The following is a 17604-nucleotide window of genomic DNA, read 5'->3' as shown; positions in this document are numbered from 1 at the left end:
AACTTAAAGTTAATATAATAGTGTACTTTATATTATAATCAAGCATGTCAAGCCTACCGTCACTGTGTAACCTGTCTGTCTGAGTTGTAGACTAACTCAAGCAGTAGATCACTTCACTCATGGTTCTTTTGCTAGCCCCGGTGTTCGGCTTAGGTTTCACTTTGCAGTGGCTGTGTCAAGACGTGTTATGCTTTGCAGTACAAAGCAAGCCCATTCACGTTTTTATGCTGATAAGAGAATTACAATGTTTTTTCATGTGACAAAAATGTGCGATTAAATTGCGATTAATCGCGAGTTAACTATGACAGTCGCGACATTAATCGCGATTAAATATTTTAATCGCTTGACAGCACTAATATATATATATATATACACACACAGTGGTGCTTGAAAGTATGTGAACCCCTTTAGAATTTTCCATAGTTCTGCATAAATATGGCCTAAAACATCATCAGATTTTCACACGAGTCCTAAAAGTAGATAAAGGGAACCCAGTTAAACAAATGAGACAAAAATATTCTACTTGGTCATTTATTTATTGAGGAAAATGATCCAATATTACATATCTGTGAGTGGCAAAAGTAAACCTCTAGGATTAGCAGTTAATTTGAAGGTGAAATTAGGGTCAGGTGTTTTCAATCAATGAGATGACAATCAGGTGTGAGTAGGCACGCTATTTTATTTAATGAACAGGGATCTATCAAAGTCTGATCTTCACAACACATGTTCGTGGAAGTGTATCATGGCACAAAAAAAGGAAATTTCTGAGGACCTCAGAAAAAGTGTTGCTGATGCTCATCAGGCTGGAAAAGGTTACAAAACCATCTCTAAAGAGTTTGGACCCCACCAATCCACAGTCAAACAGATTGTGTACAAATGGAGGAAATTTCCCAGAAGTGGTCGACCAACAAAGATCACTCCAAGAGCAAGGCGTGTAATAGTCGGCAAGGTCTCAAAGGACCCCAGGGTAACTTCTAAGCAACTGAAGGCCTCTCTCACATTGGCTAATGTTAATGTTCATGAGTCCACCATCAGGAGAATACTGAACAACAATGGTGTGCATGGCAGGGTTGCACGGAGAAAGCCACTGCTCTCCAAAAAGAACATTGCTGCTCATCTGCAGTTTAATAAAGATCACGTGGACAAGCCAAAAGGCTATTGGAAAAATGTTTTGTGGATGGATGAGACCAAAATAGAACTTTTTGGTTTAAATGAGAAGCATTATGTTTGGAGAAAGGAAAACACTGCATTCCAGCATAAGAACCTTATCCCATCTGTGAAACATGGTGGTGGTAGTATCATGGTTTGGGCCTGTTTTGCTGCATCTGGGCCAGGACGGCTTGCCATCATTGATGGAACAATGAATTCTGAATTATACCAGCAAATTCTAAAGGAAAATGTCAGGACATCTGTCCATGAACTGAATCTCAAGAGAAGGTGGGTCATGCAGCAAGACAACAACCCTAAGCATGCAAGTCATTCTACCAAAGAATGGTTAAAGAAGAATAAAGTTAATGTTTTAGAATGTCCAAGTCAAAGTCCTGACCTTAATCCAATCGAAATGTTGTGGAAGGACGTGAAGTGAACAGTTCATGTGAGGAAACCCACCAGCATCCCAGAGTTGAAGCTGTTCTGTATGGAGGAACGGGCTAAAATTCCTCCAAGCTGTTGTGCAGGACTGATCAACAGTTACCGGAAACATTTAGTTGCAGTTATTGCTGCACAAGGGGGTCACACCAGATATTGAAAGCAAAGGTTCACATACTTTTGCCACTCACAGATATATTGGATTATTTTCCTCAATAAATAAATGATCAAGTATAATATTTTTGTCTCATTTGTTTAACCAGGTTCTCTTTATCTACTTTTAGGACTTGTGTGAAAATCTGATGTTGTTTTAGGTCATATTTATGCAGAACTATAGAAAATTCTAAAGGGTTCACAAACTTTCAAGCGCCACCCACCCACACACACACACACACACACACACACACAGAGTACCAGTTAAGAGTTTGGACATACCTTTTAATTCAATTGTTTACATTATTTTTACTGATTAAAAGACACTTCATGTCTTAAAATAACGATGGATGTCATTTCTCTTTACTTAGTTGAGCAGTTCTTGACATAATATGGATTCCAAATAGGAATCCAGAAATAAAATCCTGGCTTTTGGATTCCATTTGTCAAATAGGGCTATTTAGCATATTTTTATTATTTACTATTTACTGTTTGATCTCAAATGCATTAAGAAGGCAAGAAATTGCACTAATTAACTTTTGATTAGACACCTGTTAATTGAAAAGCATTCCAGGTGACTACCTCATGAAGCTGGTTAAGATAATGCCAATAGTGTGTAAAGTGTCATCAAGGTAAACGGTGGCTACTTTGAAGAATCTAAACTATGAAACATATTTTGATCATTTTTATTTTTTTGCTTTCCACAAAATTCCATACAGTATATGTTCCATATGTTATTTCTTAGTTTTGATGTCTTCAGTATTGTTCTACAATGTAGAAAATATTCAAAATACAGAAAAACCTATAAATAAGCAGGTGTGCCCAAACTTGCATGGGGGGAGTGAATAAACAGCACGTTCCCCTTCCTCTACATCCATGACTAAAGTGCCCTTGAGCAAGGCACCTAACCCCCAACTGCTCCCTGGGTGCTACAGCACAGCTGCCCACTGCTCTGGGTATGTGTATGCTCACGTCCCCAGATGGGTTAAATACAGAGAAAGAATTTCACTGTGCTCTAATGTACATGTGACAAATAAAGGCTTAAAATTCCTAAAAAAAATCCTTAATGTCAAATTTATTCTCATTTGTACATCACTGAGATGGACCTTAGAGTAATAATGATAAATAAAAGTGTTGGAAATTATTGATAAAAATTGTGACCTTCATAGTTGTTCTTTTCCTCCATCACTTTTATTCACACTCCTAAATGCAAACACACACACACACACACACACACACACACACCCCTACCTGGCATTAGTAAGATCCCTAAACATGAGAATAGTTGTCAATTCTACCACCATGATTTTCAGTTTCCACCACAATTCTTCTTGTTGCTGCCATGATGAAGATAATATTTGTCACTTTAAACTAAATGATGGGCGGCACGGTGGTGCAGTGGTTAGCGCTGTCGCCTCACTGCAAGAAGGTCCGGGTTTGAGCCCTGTGGCCGGCGAGGGCCTTTCTGTGTGGAGTTTGCATGTTCTCCCCGTGTCCGCGTGGGTTTCCTCCGGGTGCTCCGGTTTCCCCCACAGTCCAAAGACATGCAGGTTAGGTTAACTGGTGACTGTAAATTGACCGTAGGTGTGAATGTGAGTGTGAATGGTTGTCTGTGTCTATGTGTCAGCCCTGTGATGACCTGGCGACTTGTCCAGGGTGTACCCCGCCTTTCGCCCGTAGTCAGCTGGGATAGGCTCCAGCTTGCCTGCGACCCTGTAGAACAGGATAAAGCGGCTACGGATAATGAGATGAGATGAGAACTAAATGTTACTGCTCGAATGCTATGGGGGCAGCCATGGCCTGAAGGTTAGCGAAGCAGCCTGAAGGCCCAAAGGGTTGCAAGTTCGATTCCTGCGGACTGGCAGGAAAAATGTGAGGTGCATGCATGATATAGTTTACATAAGTTTAAGAAATTTTGAAAGGGTTGAAAATCCTTTTTTAAAACAGATTGTTCAAAGTTATTGGCTATTGTATAGATCTTCTCATCTCATCTCATCATCTCTAGCCGCTTTATCCTGTTCTACACGGTCACAGGCAAGCTGGAGCCTATCCCAGCTGACTACGGGCGAAAGGCAGGGTACACCCTGGACAAGTCGCCAGGTCATCGCAGGGCTGACACATAGGCACAGACAACCATTCACACTCACATTCACACCTACGGTCAATTTAGAGTCACCAGTTAACCTAACCTGCATGTCTTTGGACTGTGGGGGAAACCGGAGCACCCGGAGGAAACCCACGCGGACAACATGCAAACTCCGCACAGAAAGGCCCTCGCCGGCCACGGGGCTCGAACCCGGACCTTCCTGCTGTGAGGCAACAGCGCTAACCACTACACCGCCGTGGCGCCCTTGTATAGATCTTATGCACTGAAATTTAAAAATAAAACAGAATAAAAAAATTGGAAAAAAACATGAATGTCATTTTAGGTACATCTGGTGATGTGATGATGAAGAATATTTGATTTTATCTGGTCATTGTATAGATTCTGATATGTTAGAATTGTTTTGAGCTATAGTTGGGATTAGATTTAAAGGTTGTTTGGTTGTGTCAGACTCTGATGGAATGATTTAAGTCCATGGTTTGGTTGTGTTTAAAATTTCAGGCCTAATTAGAAGCTGAGCAGAGAATGTCTGCACTTGAAAACAGACTTGCACTAAGAAAAAGTGTGTTATATCTGATTTAACATCAGATATAACACACATCATTTAACATGTAGCTATTTCTTACAGCTAATTACCCGAGAGTGATGTAATCTATATCACCAAAAAATTTAAATCATTATGCTTCTGTGGAACGAACAGAAATACCCATGCAACAAACCATGCTCAGTATGCAAACTAATGTATGGTGTAAAATTAAAAATTTAGTCATCCAACCCTTACCTCCTTAATAACATTTCAAAACTCCTTGAGTAATAAATATATTTAAGAAGAAGAAGAAGAAGCAACACAATCAGTCATTGCATTCCACCAAAAACCCACCTCTGATCTGACAGGATCCTCAATTCCAACCACACAGATTGCGGTCAGGTCAGTTAGGATGATATTTTCATCATCCCAGGTTGGCTCAGGAGTGGCAGGAAAGTCTCTGTAACCCACACAGATGGTCCTTAGACCATCACAAGCCATGGGCTCGATCACTTTCTTCACCATCTCATCTCGGTCTCGAGGTCGGAAAACCCGTGGCTCACCTGTCTCATTTAGAATCCGACTGCACCTAGAGCAGGTCCAAAATTGCAAATCAATTAGAATGATAACTTTCAACAGCCTTGTCCATTAAGGAAAACAGAATAACTTTGTAACTTGTGCCTAACATTTCCGTTCTATAATCTCCAATTCTAGCTTAAAATCCAGTTTGACAAAAATTCCACAAAAGTGAAAAAAGATGGCACTTGCTTCTTCAGGATAATCTCAGATGCTCCTTTACTGTACATCCTGAAGCTTCCATCTGGAAGTTTAATGACAGTACTCATGGACTTCCTGACCGAGTTGAACGTGTAGACTTTATATAGTTTCTCCTCAGGGATCTGGTTCCGAATGGTCTGGTAATCTCGCTTTAGCTCCAGCACAAGTCCTAACAGGCCACACTCGGTTTTGTTGCCCACCTGCTTGGGCAGACCTCCCTCCTTATCTGGGGGCTGAAATAAAGAACCAAATGATGAAATGGCATTGCATATCAGACCCAAAATGAACAAAGTAGACATACATAAGGTTTAATGTTGGCACTGTTAAAACTCAGTCAAAACTAAGTTTGCAAAAACACAAGAGATTGTGCTTATAAAAATGACAATTAAAAAAATTCACTTCACAATTGCATGTATATCATATAAACATCACTTAGTCCATAAGTACATAGTCAAGAAGCAATCTAATTTAGCGTTTGAGCACATTGTACATTAATTCCATCACTATGTCCCTTAAAAATGCAAACGCTTCGACAATTACACCCAAGTAGGGAAAAAGTGAGACAGCTATAATTACACTTGCCTTCAAAAACATTCAGCATTTTGAAAATAGATCAAATGAAAATCAGGCACAAACTAATCATGATATCTTCATGGAATATGGAAAAATATACACTGAAACTATTTCTTAGGTTGACTGCAGAGAAATGTTCAAGCACAAAGTAAAGATTTCAAACACGGTACTTAAACATTACTTTAAGATAAATTTAGCCCAATACAAATCATTGGGCATTGACAAATGACTACTAAAACAACATTTGGGACAATTCACAAGGTCACAGAATTGCAAATACGTCTTTCTGATTCTGTTTCACCAGCAGTGCTGCCATGTCTAAGAAGAACAAACCGATAATTGCACAGAACAACCCTAGACACAATGAAAGAGAAAGCAAGAACATCTACAAACGCATTTATATTAGAACTGGGTAGACTGAATAGCCTGTTGTTTGATCACAAGAGCCCTATTGGGTCCCACAGGAAGGTGTGGACACTTAGAAGAGATCGGATCTGGCATGCAGTGCTTGGCTGAACGTCTGTCCTCTCCCCGGGCATCACACACTCCTGAGAGCCTTGGCATATGGCAGAGCGAAAACTGGCAGTGTTACTTCCTCTTTTCCAGTGCTGCTCTCCCCAATAAGGTCATTTTCATAGCACCTCTTTGATTATCACCCTATCACCAGCACTCGAAGGGACAGAAACAAGCCATTTCGCCAACTACCAACTTGCTTGAATGAAAATCGCTGAGCATAAGGAACCTGAGAGTGATAGTTGGCTAAAATCTCAGGCCACATGGTGCTGCTGAAGCCGGAATAAGCAACTTTGCCCAACATATAAGACAGATTTCCAGGTGACACAGTGAGAGATTTCACCTTGACACAGGGCTTAGTGTGAAAAGAAGCACCTTTGGAATCCATGCACTTTTGCACTTGGCAGTACACACTAGCTATTTCTAGCAAATTATTTTTGTCTAGGCACTCATTGCACTCGATGAATTTTATGTGCAGAACATCAAATTCATTTCAATCTGCTGTATTCATGCCAACTATTATGTGGCACAAATGATCAGTACACTTGTTTGAACAATGACCAAGACTTGGCCAGTTCTTCCAATATAGTGCAGGCACAAATAATTAGCATTTATCTAAGGTTATGCAGAAAAGAATACTCCAATTTGCAAACTCTACCACTAGCTATCTAAGTTTATTAAGACTGTAGACTATAAGGCTATAAGATTTATAGTGTATACAGCTGTGGAAGCATGGTGGTGTAGTGGTTAGCGCTATCGCCTCACAGCAAGAAGGTTCTGGGTTCGAGCCGAGTGGCCGATGAAGGCCTTTCTGTGTGGAGTTTGCATGTTCTCCCCATGTCTGCATGGGTTTCCACCAGGTGTTCTGGTTTCCCTCACAGTCCAAAGGCATGCAGTTAGGCTAACTGGCTACTCTAAATTGCCCATAGAGAGGAAAAAAACTCTATAATAATCCAGCAGAAGGCAATGGGAAACCACTACTGTAATCCTTCCCTAGTAACTTTGATCGTTGAAGCCATCAGAGTAGCCATGTCACTGTAGTGATATGCCACATAGATAGATACAGATGTAAAAAAAAAAAACACTCCACACTATTCAAGCTTTACCACTCACAGAAATGTAATACTGGATCATTTTTCTTAATAAATAAATAACCAAGTATAATATTTTGTCTTTTGTTTCATCTCATCTCATCTCATTATCTCTAGCCGCTTTATCCTTCTACAGGGTCGCAGGCAAGCTGGAGCCTATCCCAGCTGACTATGGGCGAAAGGCGGGGTACACCCTGGACAAGTCGCCAGGTCATCACAGGGCTGACACATAGACACAGACAACCAGTCACACTCACATTCACACCTATGGTCAATTTAGAGTCACCAGTTAACCTAACCTGCATGTCTTTGGACTGTGGGGGAAACTGGAGCACCCAGAGGAAACCCACGTGGACACGGGGAGAACATGCAAACTCCGCACAGAAAGGCCCTCACCGGCCCCGGGGCTCGAACCCAGGACCTTCTTGCTGTGAGGCGACAGCGCTAACCACTACACCACCGTGCCGCCTGTCTTTTGTTTCATTTGTTTAATTGGCTTCTCTTTATTATTTTTAGACTTGTGTGAAAATCTGATGATGTTTTAGGTCACATTTATGCAGAAATATAGAAAATTCTAAAGAGTTCACAAACTTTCAAGCACCAATCTGAGAAGTAGTAAACACTCTTCAGTGCTAACCGATCAACAGCTCCTTCACGGAATGGCAATTGCTATTTAATCATCAAAAGGTACCACAGAAGCACTCACTTAGATGTTTTAGTGGGATGGTTTTGCTGTATACACCTCGACCTACAGTATCTTCTGTGGCTGCAGCCCTCATTGTTGAGAGATCAGCCCAATTGTCGCTGATTGCTACTGACTGTCCATTTGTCGTGTTTCATCATCTCTCTGTGGGTGGCATGGTGGTGCAGTGGTTCGCACTGTCACTTCACAGCAAGAAGGTTCTGGGTTCGAGCCCAGCAGCCGATGGGGGCTTTTCTGTGTGCAGTTTGCATGTTCTCCCCGTGTCTGTGTGGGTTTCCTCTGGGTGTTCCGATTTCCCCCACAGTCCAAAGACGTGGTTAGGTTAATATGGGGTGGCCTTGGGCTGAAGGGCCCTTGAGCAAGGCACCTAACCCCCAACTGCTCACCAGGTGCTATAGCGTAGCTGCCCACTGCTCTGGATATGTGTGCTCATTGCTTACTTGTGTGTGTTCACTGCTTCAGATGGGTTAAATGCAGGGGACTAATTTCACTGTGCTTGAGTGTGCACATGACAAATAAAGGCTTCTTCTTCTCTCTTGAGCCACAGCCAGAATGAAGCTTTTTTGTTTAGTACTGAATCTCTTTCATGACTCTGGTTTTCTCTTTTGTCTGGAAACCAAGCTTAGTCACCACTGATAAAACTCGGTTGCCAACATAGCCATGGCAGCCCACTTCATTTGGCATTCGGCTTCCCAACCATTGTCTTCACATTGCTGTAGCAACTCCTCGTATCTGTTGTCTTCTCTGTTGAAGGCATCATCTTTGTTGGCTTCTCAGCAGACAGTAAGTTCAATCATTTTCACAATTTTCTTTCACTACTAATACCAAACAACTAAGTCTGGCCGTTGTCTTGTTTCCACAGTAGGGAAAACTAGTGTTTTTTCAACGTCTGTGCTCACTTCCCAAAGTCTTCACCATTTACTGTCATCCTTTGTTGATCTCAATGATTTAACTACTGTATAGTTGAGCCTTGCTTGCAGAATTTGATGCAACTTTGGCACTTGAGGCAGTTTGCCACTGTTGATTTCAGCTAACTTCTTTTCCACTGCCTCTGCTATCACCGTAAGAACTTGGTTGTATATCCATAGGTATCAGGATTCAAGACCTAAGGAACAATTCGAAAGTATATGCTGCAAAGTCCCTTTCACACCACATCTACACTTATCATCTGTAATCTTCTATCTCACCAGATTAGATTAGGGATAAAATTAGCTCATGTTTTAAGTCGTTCAAATTCTGTAAAGCTGCTTTGCGACAATGTTTATTGTTAAAAGCGCTATACAAATAAACTTGACTTGATTAGTTGGACTCGGGAGCATGTCGTAAATTGATCTGATGAGAAATCTTATTCTAGCAGGTTCCCATTGCCAGATTTCTTGCTAGGACACTTTTCTCTATATAACTTTTTCCTCCCATGAGACACATTGCTCTTGAATGCTTTGCTGAACTAGGTGTGTGTAGCACCTCTGTACCTCATCTGTCTTAGACACAGCTACTACAATATCTCATTGTTCTTTAGTAGTCATAGTATTCCAAGGTTTAAATGAGCCATCTGCAAGTCCTCACTTCGTTGTTTGTATGGCCCCCATGATATCTTTAAACTGCATAACTCTCTCTGCAACGTTCTCATTTGTTGCTTCTATGGCATTCCACGTTCTGCCTGTGTTGATGTCTGGAGGATCAGAAGAGATGAAATGGTCTTTAGATTTACAGAGCATCATGATTGTGCACACTTTTCCACACTTGTACAGTTCAACGATTAAAGCAAGGGGAAGTTGCACATGCTTCCATTCTTGTAAACTGTTGATGTGGTGGTTATACAAGGAAGACCCAGCCATTTTTGGATATAGTTGTTCATGAGTTGCTCAATCTTCTCCACTCCACTTCACATTACTCTGTAGATTGTTAGTGGTCAGATCAATCTAGGATACAAAGCAAAGTGCAGTGTCCAGACTTTGAAGTTGCAGGGTAACTTTGTTTTATTGATTGATATGAGGCCTTCCTCCACCATTTGCTGAATCTCAATTCCATGGTACTTGTCATTAAGATTTCCTTCATATTTCCACCCTAGACCCTTCACCAGCTCTTCTGCGACTGTTGGTATCTCATCGCCAGCAATCATGTATTTGGTGTTTACTTGCTTTCCTTTTTTGAATGTCCCACTTCTCAATTTCTTTGCTTCAAATTTCATTCTTGCCCACTGAATTAATTCATCTAGCCATGCAAGAATTGCTTGTATTACTTCACCAGTTTGTGCCAGGCGTGTGACATCATCCATGAAGGCATTCTTCTGTGATCTCAGTCTCTTAGTGACAATGCCACAGTTCGCACCTCTGAGCATTAACTCCATGAATAGGATAAACCATATGACTGAGATTGTGCACCCTGCAGCCACCCCGGCCTCCAGCCTATGCCATGCTGTTGTAAACGTTTCTGTAGTGAATCTCATGAGGAAGTTATCATAATATCTCATCATGACACTCTGTACTTCCTCTGGAATCCAGAAGTGTTGCATTGCCATCAGAAGTACTTTGTGTGGAACAAAGCCAAAGGCATTTGCCAAATCCACCACATGACTGCAAGATCTGACTTCTCCTTCTTTGCTCTTTGGATACTGTGAAATATCATAGCTGCGTGCTCTACGCAACCAGAAAGTCCTGGTAGACCAGCTTTTTGAACAGATTCATCAATATATCAATTTGCTTGTAGGAAGTTACTCACAATCTTCCAGTTACTAAGATATTATGTTTTTTTGTTTTGGTTACAAGTAAAGTGTTTACTGACATATTAAATATTATCAAGGCTTTTTTTTACACAGACATTTAATCTTGGAGATGAAGAAATACAAATAGGAAGCAAATTCAGCCTGCTTGGACCAATAATCAAAAAGAAAATGACAAGCAGTCAAGAAATGGGACAACAAACTGCTCTTGGTGAAATTGCTCTGCAAAACAAGGCTTTTCACTGCACAGATGCATCTATGTATACCAAGGTATGCCTTATTTAAGTTGTGATATGTCTAACAATTTCATGTAGATGCAAAAGTTGGGCGGATGAAAATAAGAAAAAGAAAAAACGCAATACTTTTGAATTATAGTGCTGGAGGTGAATACTGTATATTGTGTGGGCTGCCAAAAACATCAAATAACTGGACACACCAGGTGTTTCTTTGGAAGCCCAAATGACTGTTCTTTCCATGCTGTTCCAGAGACCTACCCATAAAGTAGTGTTGTAGTTCTTGAGACAGGTCTCAAAACTATCTTTGAAGGTCTCTGTCTCATCTTGGAATCAACTGCATTTTTACTGGGTCTTGTCTCGGTCTCAGACATAGAGGACTTGGGATTTTATTTCAAGGCCAGTCAAGACCACAACTGCAGGGATTTCATTAAATTGCCTATGCATTGTCTGATTTATTTGTTAACACTGTTACTGTGATTGGATGTAAAATTGCCTGCTTCAAATGTGACCAATAATGTGACTCACTGCTAATTTGAACTCTTTCTTCCTGTTAATGGTTGTCACCCCTCCCTGCCCCTTCACACACTGGCCTGGTCCTGGTCTTGACTCAGTCTCGCCCTGCCTTGGTCTTGACTTGATCTCAACCCCTCAAAATCTTCATCTTGTCTTGGTCTCAATACACTTTGGTCTTGGTCATGACTTGGTCTCGGTTTAGGTGGTCTTGACTACAACACTACCATAAGGTCACCATAAGTCAACACCAACTCAAAAGCACTTAACAGCAAGTACATACCTGATACTGGCTCAACAGCAGAGTAATGGAACATTTGCCCATTTGGATGCACAACATGACCTAAAGAACCTCCCTACTTAAAAACACAAGGTGTCCACATAGGTACATCTAGTCTGCAATCAAAAATTTATGGGGTTTAGTTAGAGTGATACCAGGGTTTCAGCTGATCTCTCTAGTCAGAGGTCACTGGTTGGGGCAACTCGAGATCAACAGACCAGGAAGTTTAGTGCATCCAACTCACACTACAGGTTAGAGTATTAGTGCGTATGACAGCAGCATCTCCAACCCTTACAGTATCTCTAATTCCAAAAGGCCATTGAATCTTTAACTGAATTCCCAGTAGTAAAGTGAATCTATTTACATACTAAGTGGCAACTGTAGCTTATTGGTTAAAGTTATACATTAATGACTTAACAATCGCAAGCTGAAATACTAGAACTGTAAGAGAGCCACTACCAGGAAGCTTGCTCAGCTATGTGTCTGTTCTGTAATACAGAAAAGCACTGTGTTATTGGATAGTTATCTGCAGACCTTTCAAATTATATATGTAAATTACAATGGACAGCAAGGAAATTATCTGGAATATTCATGCAAAACAAAACAAAAAAATGCAATTTTAAAAGTGCAGTGGAGGTATATCAGAGAGAGATTTCACTTGCCATAGTCTATGACAGGGTGTCCAAACCTATCTGCGCGGAGCCAATGTGGTTAGAGATTTTCATTCCAACCAAGCAGGAGCCACACCTGCTAGTCGATTGAAAGCCAAGATGAACAGATTAAACAGGTGGAATAAGGTGTGGATCCTGCTTGGTTGGAATGCAAACCTGCACCCACAATGGCCCTTTGTGGATAAGGCTGGACATTCCTGATCAGTGAGAGATTGCACTGGCTTTCCTGCTAAGTTCTTGATTACTAGGATTGTTTTTTTTTTTTCATTTAATGAGATTAGTTATCCATTGTCCAGACTTATTAATATTTAAAATTTTCCTCGCTTCATCTTTGTAGTATTTTTTAAGCAGTTCACTGCATTGAAATTTAGGGGGGTGGGGGTGGGGGTTTGAGTATATACTTCTCTAAACCTTTAATTTTCTGTAATGATTTGGGTTTAGTTTCCAGTATTTTTCTTTTTCTCATAGGACGAGTAAGATACTACTTTCACTCTTAGTACATATTTCAGAAAAGGTTTCTGGAGAATCATTTATTTCAAGGAAGGATGCCTATTTTCTTTTGATATAAATATTAAAATTCTAATGATTCAAAACAATAACAAAAAAAGTGAACGTGAAAGTCTTTGCAGTGAGCTGCTGAGTACAATGTGAATTCATCAGTTGGAGTTTTGGTTTTTTTTCCCCCAAATTTAAGACATTAATTGAGTTACTATTTTCATGGACTACCAGTTCAGTGTGTTGTATGATTTACAGTAGTTGTTCTGTCTAAATTTGGGTGGCACGATGGTGTAGTGGTAGCACTGTCACCTCACAGCAAGAAGGTTCCGGGTTCAAGCCCACTGGCCAATGGGGGCCTTTCTGTGTGGAGTTTGCATATTCTCCCCGTGTCTGTGTGGGTTTCCTCTGGGTGCTCCAGTTTCCCCCACAGTTCAAAGACATGTGGTTAGGTTACCACAGGGTGGCACCTAACCCCCAACTGCTCCCCGGGCGCTGTAGCATAGCTGCCCACTGCTTTGGGTATGTGTGTGCTCACTGCTCACGTACAGTATGTGTGTGTTCACTGCTTCAGACGGGTTAAATGCAGAGGACGAATTTCACTGTGCTTGAAGTGCGTATGTGAAAAATAAAGGCTTTCTCTTCTTGTCCTTCTTAAATTTGGGTTAACGATCATATTAAAGTCACCATCAATTATAATTGGCAAATCAGAAGGGATGGAAAGATGTATGAAGTAAGTATGGAAAAAGGATGGGTCATCAGTGTTGTGTTTGGCCAACAGACATTTCCAATAGTTATGGCACTGTCGCTGATGGCGCTATTTATTATAATGAATCAGCCTTCAGGGTTTGTGTCAGTGGTACTCTGTATGAATTAGGTGGTTTTATTTCTTAGGACAGGTACACCTCTTTGTTTGGCATTATAATGGGGGACTGCAAATGGTGTATGCAATGAACACTGACTGCTGGGTGAAGAGCAGGCCATGTACTGATTACATAATGCCGCATTAGAACATTTAAGAGGGGGAATCTCTCCAAGGAGGAAGGCAAAAAAGCTTTTGCTGACTGCAGGCTGAATTAAGCATGCAGCTGAAATGATATAAATATCAAAGTATTCCTTTTGTGTGTTTTTTCAAAGCTTTCTCATCTCACTATTCCTCAGCAGAGATGTGTTATGTAAGTCATGCTCTCCTGCTGCGAGGGCGACTCTGAAAGATCTGCTTTCTATCTGAATCTCTGCTTTCTATACTATCTCAAGCCAAGGGAATTAGACTTAGGGCAGAATGTATAGAAAATCACAGCATAACAGCCTTTTTTAAAAGCTAAAATGTATTCTGTCCTACTAATGTAATTATGTATCAAAGAATCAAGTACAGACACATAGACAGAGATAGATGCATACTGTGTCTTACAAAAGTATTCATCCCCCTTGGTGTTTGTCCTGTTTTGTCGCATTACAAGCTGGAATTAAAATGGATTTTTTTTTTTTTTTGGGGGGGGGGGGGGGGGGGGGTAAGCACCATTTGATTTATACAACATGCCTACCATGTTAAAGGTGAAAATTGTTGTTTTATTGTGACACAAACAATAATTAAGATGAAAAAACAGAAATCTGGAGTGTGCATAGGTATTCACCCTCTTTTGTATGAAACCCCTAAATAAGAGCTGGTCCAACCAATTCACTTCATAAGTCACATTATTAGTTAATTAAGATCCACCTGTGTGCAATCAAAGCGTCACATGATCTGTCACATGATGTCGGTATAAATCAACCTGTTCTGGAAGGACCCTGACTCTGCAACACTACTAAGCAAACAACATGAAAACCAAGAAGCACTCTAAACAGGTCAGAGACAAAGTTGTGAAGAAGTATAGATCAGGGTTGGGTTATAAAACAATATCCCAAACTTTGAATATCCCAGGGAGCACCTCATCTCATCTCATTATCTCTAGCCGCTTTATCCTTCTACAGGGTTGCAGGCAAGCTGGAGCCTATCCCAGCTGACTACAGGCGAAAGGTGGGGTACACCCTGGACAAGTCGCCAGGTCATCACAGGGCTGATACAGACTCAGACAACCATTCACACTCACATTCACACCTACGGTCAATTTAGAGTCACCAGTTAACCTAACCTGCATGTCTTTGGACTGTGGGGGAAACCGGAGCACCCAGAGGAAACCCACGCGGACACGGGGAGAACATGCAAACTCCACACAGAAAGGCCCTCGCCGGCCACGGGGCTCGAACCCGGACCTTCTTGCTGTGAGGCGACAGCGCTAACCACTACACCACCGTGCCGCCCCCAGGGGGCACCATTAAATCCATTATAGCAAAATGGAAAGAATATGGAAGCACTACAAACCTGACAAGAGAAAGCCGCCCACCAAAACTCACAGATTGAGCAAGGAGGGCATTAATCAGAGATGCAACAAAGACACCAATGATAACACTGAAGGACCTGCAAAGATCCACAGCGGAGATGGGAGTATCTGTCCATAGGACCACTTTAAGCTGTACACTCCACAGAGTGGGGCTTTATGGAAGAGTGGGCAGAAAAGAGTCATTGCTTAAGAAAACACGTTTGGAGTTTGCCCAACAGCATGTGTCAGACTCCTTAAACACATGGAAGAAGATTGTCTGGGCAAATGAGACTAAAATTGATCTTCTTGGCCATCATGGGAAATGCCATGTGTGGCGCAAACCCAACACCCTGAGAACACCATTCCTACAGTGAAGCATCATGCTGTGGGGATGTTTTTCTTCTGCAGGGACAGGAAAGCTGGTTAGGACTGAAGGACTGAAGGAAAGATGGATGGCACTAAATACAGGGCAATTCTGGAGGAAAACCTGTTTAAGTTGGCCAGAGGTTTGAGACTGGGATGAAGGTTCACGTTCCAGCAGGACAATGACCCTAAACATACTGCTAAAGCTACACTGGAGTGGTTTAAAGGGAAACATTTAAATGTCTTGGAATGGCCTAATCAAAGCCCAGCCCTCAATCCAATTGGGAATCTGTGGCATAACTTGAAGATTGCTGTACATCAACGCAACCCATCTAACTTGAAGGAGTTGGAGCAGTTTTGCCTTGAGGAATGGGCAAAAATCCCAGTGGCTAGATGTGCTAAACTAATAGAGGTATACCCTAAGAGGCCTGCAGCTGTAATTGCAGCAAAAGGTGGCTCGACAAAGTATTGACTTTGGGGGGGTGAATACCTATGCACACTCCAGATTTCTGTTTTTTCATATTAATTAATGTTTGTGTCACAATAAAACAACAATTTTCATCTTTAAAGTTGTGGGCATGTTGTGTAAATCAAGTGGCGCTAACCCTCCAAAAATCAATTTTAATTCCAGCTTGTAATGCGACAAAACAGGCCAAACACAAGGGGGGGGAATACTTTTGCAAGACACTGTAAATGCATAGGGTGGCACAGTGGTGTAGTGGTTAGCACTGTCACCTCACAGCAAGAAGGTTCTAGGTTCAAGCCCATCAGCTGACGGGGGCCTTTCTATGTGGAGTTTGCATGTTCTCATGTCTGCGTGGGTTTCCTCGGGGTGCTTCGGTTTCCCCAACAGTCCAAAGACATGTGGTTAGGTTAATATGGAGAGGCCTTGGGCTGAAGTGCCCTTGACCAAGGCACCTAACCCCCATTGCTCCCCGGGCGCTGTAGCATAGCTGCTCGCTGCTCTGGGTATGTGTACTGTATGTGCTCATTGCTCACTTGTGTATGCGCTTGTGCGTGTTCACTGCTTCAGATGGGTTAAATGTAGAAGACGAATTTCATTGTGTTTGAGTGTGTGACAAATAAAGGCTTCTTCTTCATAAAGAACACACAACTGATCATTTGAAGCATGCAACAGCCGTGTTACATCTCTTTTAATTAATCCATCTCACAAAAGTTATTCTATGAACAAAATGCAAGCTATAATCTGAAACACGAAACCATTGAATGGATCAAAAACCCCTCTGTTGTAACAAACCTCAGTCTCCCATAACAAAATATGCAGCTCTAAATTGCAAAGCAGATGGCTGGAAAGTGATGATTCCAATTAGCACTGTTTGGCGTGAGGACTGCCTGCCATGTGCAGGCCATCTCTCACGTTAACACGACTTACTGTGTGTCTGGAGCAAAAGTTACAACCATTTCTACATTTTATTGCTTGAAGCTTTTTCTAATTTAGAATACATTCATATTGATTTTCTAATGCAATTCAGAGAAGGATTAATTAATGTGCAGCTTAATTTGCGATATATCAAGGGACAGTGGTTCAAATTATCCATTTCATTTAAGCATCAGTGTTTGTGCCTGCAGGAATTCAACCAGCTTTGCGCTATTAAGACACTATTAAACACCCTGCTGTGGTCCAGCTGCACAATGTGTCACTTCTTATCAGGCCACAATGTATGAGATATGAAAGTAAAATATAATTCTATATGAAAACAGTCACTATATTTTTAATGAGATTCTTTATTTAGTTAAGCGAGTCCAGATATTTCATTTTCATATCACAATAATTGTCTAACTTTTAATCAGAGTTTAAAACTTGATCACAATATTACATTGCTGTATTTTGAATGAGGGATGGCATGGTAGTGTAGTGGTTAGCACTGTCGCCTCACAGCAAGAAGGTTCTGGGTTCAAGCCCAGTATCTGACGGGGGC

At 41.3% G+C, this 17604-nt stretch overlaps 1 protein-coding gene across 5 annotated transcripts in view; it reads right to left on the bottom strand.

Annotated features, from left to right (window-relative positions):
* The window catches only part of atp2b2 (ATPase plasma membrane Ca2+ transporting 2), a 467634-nt gene that overhangs the window by 36085 nt on the left and 413945 nt on the right, over nucleotides 1-17604 (bottom strand). For all 5 annotated transcript variants that reach the window (XM_060910551.1, XM_060910547.1, XM_060910549.1 and 2 more), the window contains 2 exons: nucleotides 5139-5380; nucleotides 4725-4959 (listed from right to left, as the gene is read on the bottom strand). In XM_060910551.1, the coding sequence (XP_060766534.1) occupies nucleotides 4725-4959; nucleotides 5139-5380 (477 nt within the window). The remainder of the gene's footprint in view (nucleotides 1-4724; nucleotides 4960-5138; nucleotides 5381-17604) is intronic.

The sequence above is a fragment of the Neoarius graeffei genome, chromosome 26 (assembly GCF_027579695.1).
Source record: "Neoarius graeffei isolate fNeoGra1 chromosome 26, fNeoGra1.pri, whole genome shotgun sequence".
NCBI lineage: Eukaryota > Metazoa > Chordata > Actinopteri > Siluriformes > Ariidae > Neoarius > Neoarius graeffei.
Note: the sequence above shows the minus strand (reverse complement) of the source record. Positions and strands in the feature narration are given on the sequence as shown.